The sequence below is a fragment of the Brassica napus genome, chromosome C5 (genome assembly GCF_020379485.1).
Source record: "Brassica napus cultivar Da-Ae chromosome C5, Da-Ae, whole genome shotgun sequence".
NCBI lineage: Eukaryota > Viridiplantae > Streptophyta > Magnoliopsida > Brassicales > Brassicaceae > Brassica > Brassica napus.
In genome coordinates, this window is record NC_063448.1 from 953,036 (window position 1) to 964,310 (window position 11,275).

General features: G+C 40.7%; 2 protein-coding genes across 4 annotated transcripts; one reads left to right on the forward strand and one right to left on the reverse strand.

The window, feature by feature from the left end:
- Window positions 1-582: 582 nt before the first annotated feature.
- Window positions 583-2,336, forward strand: LOC106400364 (protein LIFEGUARD 4). The gene is made up of 4 exons (XM_013840736.3): window positions 583-1,296; window positions 1,383-1,496; window positions 1,772-1,929; window positions 2,039-2,336. The coding sequence occupies exons 1-4, from the start codon at window positions 1,029-1,031 to the stop codon at window positions 2,243-2,245; spliced, it is 747 nt and encodes a 248-aa protein (XP_013696190.1). The 5' UTR covers window positions 583-1,028; the 3' UTR covers window positions 2,246-2,336.
- LOC106400363 (protein NETWORKED 1D) lies at window positions 2,247-10,952 on the reverse strand. 3 transcript variants are annotated; one of them, XM_048757683.1, is made up of 5 exons: window positions 10,381-10,952; window positions 10,069-10,133; window positions 9,718-9,910; window positions 3,450-9,643; window positions 2,247-3,295 (listed from the first exon to the last, which is right to left on the reverse strand). In XM_048757683.1, exons 3-5 carry the CDS (start codon window positions 9,815-9,817, stop codon window positions 2,375-2,377), a joined length of 7,215 nt encoding a protein of 2,404 aa, XP_048613640.1. In that variant the 5' UTR covers window positions 9,818-9,910; window positions 10,069-10,133; window positions 10,381-10,952; the 3' UTR covers window positions 2,247-2,374. The 3 variants fall into 3 exon arrangements, with proteins under 3 accessions (XP_048613640.1, XP_048613641.1, XP_048613642.1); XM_048757684.1 differs by having other exon boundaries at window positions 10,342-10,617; XM_048757685.1 differs by having other exon boundaries at window positions 10,321-10,617.
- Between the last annotated feature and the right edge of the window lie 323 nt (window positions 10,953-11,275).

Sequence of the window (11,275 nt, forward strand, 5' to 3'; positions counted from 1 at the left end):
GAACACTATTGTTATTAGGTCGTGGAGTTAATGTTTGTATAGTCAACTATTCAGTTTTGGAATATTTCAAAACTAAACAAAAAAAGTCTACTTTTTGATTTGATGTATTTCCTTTGCTAAAGTTTGATTTGCTCTATATATAGTGTGTGTACTTTCACCTGTTATATTATATATATTAAACTTAGGACCATTTTGCTTTCTTGAAAATATGGCTTACATGACACCGTCATAGCAGGTTGTGGCTTTAGGTGTTTAAAAACAAAATGTAGAGGTCACGTAGACTAAACAAGGCAAACAAGAAGTGGTGCATTTCATGGTAAATAGCCATAAAACAAATGTATAAAAAGGTTGGTGGATAAAAAAAAGTATATATTTGCAGAAATAAAAGCTAAACTAGGTCAAGAATTGTAATTTCGAGCACTTGATATTAAACAATATTGATAATTGTATTTTCATTTGTCTGATTCTAGCTTGCGATGTATATAAACAAGACAAATTGTGCGTGACGACCGACGGCTACAATCATGCCTCACGACATAAAAGAATAACCAAAAAACCCGACGAAAAACAGAAAAACTTATGATCGAAAAATCAATCATTTAATCATCTCAATGATTAATTCCTTATGAATTAGGTTGACAAAAAAAACTTATGAATTACGATTAAATTCTATATTAGGAACAATGGACCTGCTAATGTAAACCCAAGAAAGGACCTTCAATTATTAAGCCCGGTTTAAATAATTCATCACTGAGGCCCGTATAAGGCCCATAATAAGATGTCACAGAAAACACCAAATAAAAACAGTTAAAAAGGAAACTTTGGAGCCATCTAGAGATTTGTAGTAGATACGGTTTCCACCTTCACCGCTAACGTTTCATCATGTTATTATCACGCGTCTTCAAGAACGTTCCCTTCCTCTTCCCGCAACTGCTTTTATAACTTCCAAAACCCTTATCTTCTCTCGTAACAAGCAAATCTATACCTCTGACCCTCACGATCCAATATTCCCGCGTTTTTATTACATAATGCATAAGTGGAATCTTCCCTACCGCAAAGATGACGTGGAAAGCGGCGGCAACAGCGGCGAGAGACCTCTGTATCCGACGATGCTTGAGAGCCCCGAGCTCCGGTGGGGCTTCATCCGCAAGGTTTACTCCATAATCGCTTTTCAGCTTTTATTAACAATCGCCGTCGCCGCCACGGTTGTCACCGTACGTCCGATCGCCGTGTTCTTCTCCACCACTAGCGCCGGCCTTGCTCTCTGGATAGTTCTGATCATCACGCCTCTTCTAGGTAAAGCTTTGCTAACTCGAGTTTTTTCTTACTTTCGTTTGAGTTTGTGTCTGAAACTGTTTTTGTTTTTGTTTCTGTTACTGCAGTGTTGTGTCCTTTGTACTATTACCACCAGAAACATCCCGTGAACTACTTGCTTCTTGGTATTTTCACCGTGGCTCTCGCTTTCGCCGTCGGGCTATCATGTGCATTCACCAGCGGTAAATACATTCTTTACTTGTGACACACTCTACTCTTTTTGTTCGTTTCTTGCCTTTCACGTGACTCTGCTTAAACAACACGCTAACGACTAAAAAATTTAATGAAGTCTCCAACACATATCTGAGATGTCTTTTTCTAACTTTCCCGTTACTCAACGACACGTTAAGGAATACTAAATAACATAAAAACAATTTTTACTAAATAACAAAAAAAAAAAAAAAATCGGAGATGTAAAATAAAGTTGTGGCTACTGTAACTTTGTTTGTTGGAACAGGGAAAGTGATTCTTGAGTCAGCGATTCTAACAACAGTAGTGGTGCTTTCCTTAACCTTCTACACCTTCTGGGCGGCAAAGAAAGGATATGACTTCAACTTCCTCGGCCCATTCTTGTTTGGTGCTATCATTGTTCTCATGATCTTTGCCCTTATTCAGGTAAACAATAACACATCTCATTCCTCTTACACTTGCTCTGTTTTGGTTAAAAATTATATTGAATATATTAGTTTGATCTTTGGTTATGTGTTTGCTCAATGTTGTGTAGATATTTTTCCCGTTGGGACGGATCTCAGTGATGATCTACGGTTGCTTGGCATCTATAATATTCTGCGGCTACATAGTGTATGACACAGACAATCTCATCAAACGTTACAGTTACGATGAGTACATCTGGGCAGCGGTGTCGCTCTACTTGGACATCATCAACCTCTTCTTGTCTCTCCTCACCATTTTCAGAGCTGCCGAGAGTTAAATGACTTAAAACTTTAATATGTAAATCTCTAATACTACCAAAGGTGTTTTGTTTTTGATTCATGTATATATAAAACTTGAATTCACTTCCATTATTGTTGTTACGTTTTACTCCACAATTCAAAAACGATCAAGGAGATGGAGGCGGTTGCTGCACACACCCGCAAAACGCAAACCGCTTCTTGATCCTCTTCCTTCGCTCACCTCTCACTCCTCCATAGATATAATCCTTGAGAAGAGTCCTCGTTTTGCTATCCGACGTCTTAGCTTTAGCTCGATCCTCTCTTTCTCCTTCTAGCTTCAGCAACAGGAACTGCAACCTCTGTATCTCAAACTGCAACCTCCCAATCTTCTCCGAACCTCTCCTCGCTTGCTCCGATATCCTCCTCCTTCTGCTCCTCTCGTCCTCATCAAGATCCACTGAAGATTTGCTTCCGTCTGATATCTCAAACCCGCTTATGACTTTTGTTACTAGCTTCCTGTTGACGCTTAGAAGCTTCTCCAAGGCTTCCTCCGCTTCGTGGATCTGTCCCTTGACAGCTTCGTACTCGTCTTCTTTCCCTTTCTCGCTTCTCTCCTCTCTCTCCACTTTGCTTTTCAAATCCTCCACGGCTATGTGGAGATTCGAGAGCTTCTGTAGATCCGAGTGAAGCCTCTCAAGGACTTTCCTCTTGTTTACTTCTTTGTTTGGGTCAGTGAATCTGTCGGAGATCTCTAGTTTGTCCACAACCAGTGACTCTTCAGACAAGGACTTACCTGTCTGTACCTCAAAGCTGTGATCATCTTCTATCTTGAGAATGTCTCTCTTGCTAATCCCATACGATGAGCAATCAGAGACCTGGTCAAGTACGATATCTTTCGTGATCATTTCACTTTCATGGTTCTGTTTCCGGAGACTTCCACTTCTCCTTCTGCTTCTTCGGGCAGATGTTTTTAGTTCTTCCATTGCGAGCTTCTTGGTTAAGAAGGCCTCTTCAATAGCTTTGATTCTCAAACACATTTCTTCCAACTTTAAGAAGCCCTCCTTGTTATCCACCGTAGAAGCAGTGTCCTGGTGTGAGATAAGCACAAGAGATTTCGAAATTAACAAAGAAACATATGAAACTAAGATGACTTAGGCCAACGATAAAGCTGTCTAAACGCTTTATTACCATCAAATAAAAGTATTTGGTTATTAGAAGCAGAGTTTTGATAAGGTAACATACCTTGGCTGGTTCATCCTCGAGTGCATGTGGCATGTCAATATGTTTTTCTAAAGAGTCCATGCTTTCCTTCAACAATATAATAGCTTGGAAGTATTTGCTCATAACATCTTCTTGTTCTTTGTTAGCATCCTCTAAGTTGTTCACTCTTCCTTTAAGTTGGTCAATCTCAACGTCTTTTCGTGTACATCTACTCTCAAGGTTATTGTAGGCTTCCGCTAACTCATGGACCAACCCTTCAAGCAATGTTTTATGAACAACTAAAATCTGCAAATCTCCAAACAATGTTGACGCTTGAGACTCCCATAGTTCAACATCCTTCTTCTCTTTGGAAAGCTCCTGGTTCAGCTGGTCAATCTCCACGTCTTTTAATGTGCATCTATTCTCAAGGTTATTATAAGCTTCCGCTAGCTCATAGGTCAAACTTTCCAATAATGTTTCCTGAACAGCTGAAATTTGCAAATCTCCAAACAATGTTGAAGCTTGAGACTCCCATAGTTCAACCTCATTCTTCTCTTTGCAAAGCTCCTGGTTCAGTTTTTCCTTCTCCGCTTTGATTCCGTCAAGTTCCATGAGTAAGTTCAACAAGTCAGCTTCCAGTTTCAGATTAGCTTCGTTTGCATGACCAGTCTTCTTAACCTGCTCTTCGTAATCTCCTTGGAGTTTCAGAACCTGCCTATCTTTATCTTCTTCTATTGATTTAGTTTCCTTGTATCTACATTCTAAATCCTCCACTGCCTTGGATAGTTCAGATTTTTCACTCTTCACGATGGAGATCATCAGCATAGCTTCTAGAAGCTCTTTCTCCTTCTGAACCAACTCATCCTTCACATCAGCAATTTCATGTTCCAACTGATCATTGGCTGATCTGGCAGAGAGCAGCTCGGCGTCTGCTTTCTCTAGCAAACCTTCAAGCTGCAAGTTCTCAGTTTCTCTGGATGTTAACTTATCACCAACCTCCCTCACCTCTTCCTCCAGCCTGTCCAAATCCTCGTTTAGTTTCACCGCTTCTGAAAGTTTTTCCAAAACGAGATCCTCCAAGAGAATAATGAGATTGCTTTGGTATATAGTCTCGGAAAGAAGCAAAGAGATGTCCTCTTCTAGTTTACGTTTCTCCTCCTCTAACCGCAGTGTTGACTTTGTTAAGTATGTTTTCTCGTCCAACGTTTTGTGATTCTCTCCCTGCAAAGTGGCGTAGTCGTTTCGAAGTTGCAAGACTTGCCTGTGCACATCCTCAATTTCCACCTTCAATGCTTCTTCTCTGTTGACTCCTTGTTTAATTTTGGTGGTTAATTCTCCATTCATGTAGATAAGTTTCTGAGTCTCATCCCGAGAAAGCGAGAGCATGGAACGCTGAGATTCAAGTTCTTCTTCAAGGAGTTTTTTCTCAGTTGCAATACAAACCACTTCTGATTTGAGTTGACAAAGAGATTCAACAAGGATGAGGTTCTTAATGGCAGACAGCATTTGCAAATCCTCATTTTCAACCTTCAAGACTTCTTCTCTTCTGACTCCTTGATTAACTTTTGTGGTCGATTTTTCAATCATGTGGCTAAGTTTTTTGGTCTCATCCTGTGAAAGCGAGAGCAGGTAAAGCTGAGATTCAAGTTCTTCCTCAAGGTTTTTCTTCTCAGTTGCAATACCAACTGCTTCTGATTTAAGTTGCTGAAGAAATTCAACAAGGACCAGGTTCTCAATGGCAGACTGCATGTGCATATCATCAACTTCAACCTTCAAGACTTCTTCTCTGTTAACTCCTTGGTTAACTTTTGTAGTCAATTCTTCAATCATGTGGCTAAGTTTTTTGGTCTCTTCCTGCGAAAACGATAGCAGGTAAAGCTGAGATTGAAGTTCTTGCTCAAGGGTTCTCTTCTCAGTTGCAATACCAACAGCATGTGACCGAATAAATTCAACAAGGACTAGGTTCTCAATAGCAGACAGCATTTGCAAATCCTCATTTTCCACCTTCAAGACTTCCTCTCTGTATACTCCTTGATTAACCTTTGTGGTCAATTCTTCAATCATGTGGCTAAGGTTCTTGGCCTCATCTCGCAACAACGATAGCTGGGAACTCTTAGATTCAAGTTCTTCCTCAAGGTTTTTCTTCTCAGCTGCAATGCTAACAGTTTCTGATTTATGTTGATGAAGGAATTCAACATGGACTAACTTCTCAATAGCTGACTGCCTATGCAAATCCTCAATTTCCACCTTCAAGACTTCTTCTCTGTTGATTCCTTGATTAACTTTTGTGGTTAATTCTCCATTCATGTGGCTAAGGTTCTTGGACTCATTCCTAGAAAAAGAGAGCTGGTCACGGTGAGATTCAAGTTCTTCCTCAAGGACACTCTTCTCAGTTGCAATACCAGCAGCTTCTGACCTAAGTTGCTGAAGAAATTCAACAAGGACAAGGTTCTCAATGGCAGAGTGCATGTGCATATCATCAACTTCAACCTTCAAGACTTCTTCTCTGTTGAATCCTTGATTAACTTTTGTAGTCAACTCTTCAATCATGTGGCTAAGTTTTTTGGTCTCACAAAGCTGAGATTGAAGTTCTTCCTCAAGGGCTCTCTTCTCAGCTGCAATACCAACAGCTTGTGACCGAAGAAATTCAACAAGGACTAGGTTCTCAATGGCAGACTGCCTGTGCAAATCATCAACTTCCACCTTCAAGACTTCTTCTCTGTCAACTCCTTGATTGACTTTTGTAGTCAATTCTTCAATCATGTGGCTAAGGTTCTTGGTCTCATCCCGCAAAAACGATAGCTGGTAACGCTGAGATTCAAGTTCTTCCTCAAGATTTTTCTTCTCAGTTGCAATACCAACAACTTCTGATTTAAGTTGATGAAGCAATTCAACAAGGACAAGGTTCTCAATAGCTGATTGCCTGTGCAAATCCTCAATTTCCACTTTCAAGATTTCTTCTCTGTTGACACCTTGATCAACTTCCACCTTCAAGACTTTTTCTCTGTTGACTCCTTGATTAATTTTTGTGGTCAATTCTCCAATCATGTAGGTAAGTTTTTTGGTCTCATCTCGCGAAAAAGAGAGCTGGTAACGATGAGACTCAAGTTCTTCCTCAAGGGTTTCCTTCTCAGTTGCAATGCCAACAGCTTCTGATTTAAGCTGCTTAATAAATTCAACAAGGACGAGGTTCTCAATGGCTGACTGCCTGTGCACATCCTCAACTTCCACCTTCAAGACTTCCTCTCTGTCAACTCCTTGATTAACCTTTGTGGTCAATTCTCCATTCATGTTGATAAGCTTCTGGATCTCATCCTGCAAAAGCAAGATCTGAGAACGCTCAGATTCAAGTTCCTTTTCAAGTACTTTCTTTCCTGTTGCAATACCAACAGCTTCTAATTTCAGCTGCCGAAGAAACTCAACAAGGACGAGGTTCTCAATAGTCCCCTGATGGTTTTCTCTCTGAATCTTCAAAAGCATAGCTTGCATCTCACCAAGTCTACTCAATATCTCATGAATATTTTTCTGGTCTTGTGAGTTCTCATCACCGGAACCAAAACCTGGGATAATTTCAAGCTTCATTAATACCTGGTAGATCCCAGTTCTAAGTACTTTAATGCAATCAACCGAGGAATCAATCTGCACTTGTTTCCCAATATTTTCCTGTTCTAGTTCAGAAACTAGCTTCTCCAACAGATGAGCAGCTTGTTTGAGACTCTGATTCTCAGCAACGAGGGAGGAACTCTTCTCAAGCCACTCCTGCAAACATTTCTTCAGAACAATAATCTCAACGTGAGCGTCATGAGCTCTATCCAGTTCCTCTTGATACACTCTCTCCTGGCGTTGGATCTTTGATTTCATCCCATTCATCTGAGTCTCAGAGAGCTGCACAAAACTAGCATAGTCATGGTCCTTGGCATCTAGAGACACTCCCAGCTCTTCAATTTTCTGAAGGCAAGATTCCCTCTCGGCCGCTGATTCCAACACTTTCACATTCAACTCTGCCTGTTCTTTCTCCATATCTTCAATGCTTTTCCTCATTACATCCATATGAGCGAGTAAGCTTTCTCTTTCACCAACTAAACTGGACTTGTCATCACTCAGCAAGTGGCATGAGTCCTCTAGGCTTTTCAATTTTGACTTGAGTTCTTCAAGTTCTGCATTCGCATCAAAAAGAGAGTTCTCCAGTAACCTGTTTTCCTCAGAGAGTTTCTTGCTGTCTTCTGTAGCAATCTTCAAACGGGAAACCAACATGTTCTTCTCAGAGTGAAGCCCTGATTTCTCTTCTGCAAAAGCTTCCTCCAATGTCTTCAGCTTCCCTCTGATTGTTTCCAGCTCGGAGTTCAAATCTGATATGGACTTCTCCAGAAGAAGATTCTTCTCAACAAGCTCTTTCATCAATTCTAGCTTCTCAAGCAGGACCGTCTTTTCGATACTCTCTCTTTCCTTTGTTTCCTTCAGCTTTGAGTTCTCATCCTGCAGCTCCTTGATAGAAGATCCAAAGCCTTCTACCATGGACTGGTGTTTCTTTCCCATCTGGCTTAACTCCTCTTTAAGACAGTATATTTCTTGCTGCAAAGCATTCCTCTGGTCCACTCTCAATTCAACTTCCGCCTCAAGTTTCTGTATCGTCTCACGTAATCTTGAGACCTCCTCCTGCAAACTTATAATGGATGCAGCCGAAGCGAGATTGAGCTCACTGAGGCTTTTGTTCTCCTCTTTGGCTTCTTGGACTTCCTCTAATAAACCATTGTTACGCTCCTCCAAATCTTTAAGGATCTGAGACCTGTTTTGCAGCTCCAACGCCAAAGTGTTTAGCTCCTCCTGAGACTGAGAGTGCAATTGCTGCAGGGTTTGAAAGGCCGTCTCAGCCTCCACGAAACGCAAGTGTTCTTCTTGTACAGTAGTCCATAATTTCCCCATCTCTTTCTGTTTCTCCGTGAGCTCGTGACTTTGATTCCCTAGTTTCTCCAACAGACCGTCCAGCTCAGAGTGCAGATTTTGGTTTGATCTCTCGAGCACAACACATTTTTCCTCTGCGAATTTTAACTTAGCAACCCCATCCTCTATTTCACGGCTAAGTCTTTGGGTTTCTTCTTGAGCGTGGAACAGCTTGAGCTTTAGATCCGCAATTGTCTCCAGACACTGTTGGTACTGAAGCTCATAAGCTTCGTTTTCTTGAGTCAGTTTGGAGACTTTTTTCTTTAAGCTCTCAACTTCACCATCAGCATTTTCTGCACGCTGATTGATTAGCCTCGCATCTTCCTCAGCCTTGCGCAGCCTCTCTTCCAGGTTAGATATGGTTTCCAAAGATTGGTGATATTGAACAAGAGCATCTTCCTTGTCAGTTTCTGATCCAACAAGGCTTTGCTTCAACGCTATAATCTCACCTTCAGCTTGGCTGGCTCGCTCATTAGCCTCCTTCTGAGCTAGAGAGATACGTTCCTCCATATCAGCTATGTTTTCTAGACACTGCTGATACTGAAGAAGACTGGATTCCTTCTCAACCTCTAGCTTGCTGAGAGTTTCTCTGAGTGTTTCGACCTCAGCTTCAGCTCTTGTGGCTCGTTCATTAAAACACCTGGAGTCTTCTTGTGCACGAGCTACCTCAGACTCCAAATTAGTCAGCCTCTCCAAATTCTGATCAAACTGAGCTAAGTTAGCTTCCTTTTCAGCCTGCACTTTCGCAAGAGCATCTTTCAAAGCCACAATCTCAGCTTCAGCTTTGCTGGCGCGTTCAGATTCCGAAAGAACCTTCGCATTTCTCCCGTTTCCATCAGCATCATTGAAATTCAATCCTTTTCTTGCCTTTCCAATTTTCAAGCCTTGAGGATCTTCCATGAAGGCTATATTTCTCTTTACAGTGCTCATATGAGAGGAAGAGATCCCCAACGCACCTTTTTTCAAGTCACTGGGGTAAACCGGAGCTCGGATAGGAGGGTAACTCTCAGGCGTTTGCGGATCAAACTCTTCGGTTGATGGACCGACAAGCGACTCCTCACCAAACAGCATGGGGTCTTGGTTCGGGAACGCTTCTGCCATAGTCTGCTGAGCGTGACGAATGACGCGGGTGGCATGATCATATCTTTCAGCTAAAGCACGATATGCTCGGTAAAACTCTTCGACCAGTTTCATAAGCTCAGGACGCTTTTTGTAATACATTTCTGCTCGCCTAGCAAATGAATCTGCATCTTCTTCTATAACTTTGATCATCTGCTTGACTTTACTATCCATATCTGTCAACAAAAAACATATTAAAACAACAGAATAGATTTTACAGATGAACTAGTAGCTTATCTGAGTAACGTACCTGTAAGATTCTCCTGAAGCCATTTAGAGTTCTTGGGGCTTATGTGACTATCCCACCACCAAGAGTAGCGTTTAGTGTTAGCATTCCCAAAAGCGGCCATTTTTCCAAAGCAAAATTACACACACCACCACCACCAAACCAGAATGTTGCAAGTTCAGAGGCGCTCTTAATGCCAAGAGTATACCAATTTCCTCTGTAAGAGTAAAAAAAAAAAAAAAAAAGAGAGAGAGAAAGAGTTAAGCTTCCATAAGAATAAATAAGCTGATCAATTTCATTGGAAAGTGTATAATTTCGATTTTTTTTTTTTAATGAAACAGAACACAAAAATAGACAAAAGTAGAAACGAATTACCAAGTCAAAGAAGGTCAAAATGGAGACAGAACATACTTCACTGGCCAAAGCAATAGGTAAGTAACCTGGTCACAAAAAAAACCAAACACTTGGTTACAGATAGAAAAAAACCGGATCAGCATAAAAGAAGATTCCTAAGCTCTAATAAACGAGAAACTAGACGACCACACTTAAAATAAAAAGGGAACATATAGCCAAGAGAAACCACATGACCGTAACTGAACTGAACTTAGCTACATCAGTTGATCTTACACAAACGGAATCTAACAGTACCGACATCGAGTCCGAAAGCACACAGATCGCGAAGATCACCTGAAAGAACAGTTCGCCTGATGAGCTTCCGCTTTCTCTCCTTCGCATAGCTCAGCTCACCTTCTTCATTCTAGATCTATCTCCTTCTCTCTCTCTCTCTCTCTCTCTCTACAGGCGTTTCAGCTCTGTGTTCCTACTTTTTTGACGTTGTGAAGAATTGTTTTAGGTACGGTGGTGGACTCATGGAGAAGCTACGAAATGACCATATCACCCTCCTCCACTGTCCCCAAAAATGTTTTTTTAGTATTAAATTCAAACTTATATTAATTCGAAGTTGCGTGACTTTGCATCTTCGGGATCGCCTTCTCTGCCAATAGATTTGCATTTTATAAAAGAAAAACTTTTCTGGTCTTATGGAGCATTTACGTAAACTAATTATTTAATCCATGCACGATTAATTTAAATCTGGTGTTCAAAGATTCGATCTGATACTTTCCATTTTCCCATGAACAAGTATTTATTATACCATATTAACATTTGATACTTTTCTATATTGTCTTATAGAAAAATTGTAATGCATCTTAGTAGAGATCTGAATAATAGAAGTTTTGAATAGTACTAGTAGTAGTTTAGAATCAGCAACAAAGACGGGGGTGTCTTGAATATATATTGAATAAGCAATAATGATGATTAAAAGAAGAGAGAGCAAAGAGTAGCTGACAAGTGATAAAAGTGATAACAAAGACAGGATGTCTAGGACGGTGTGCTTTCGGTCCACTTCCTTGTCACCCTTTGTCACGTCTCCACGTTGGATATTAAGATTCCTTCCACCTATATTTGCCATCCATTTAATTGTGGCCTATTAATGTTGAAGGTTGGAGAGTTTTTTGTTCATGGCTTTTGACGTAACTAGAGGAAAGTAATAGTACATGGTGGTAGCGTTGCAGTTTTTAAC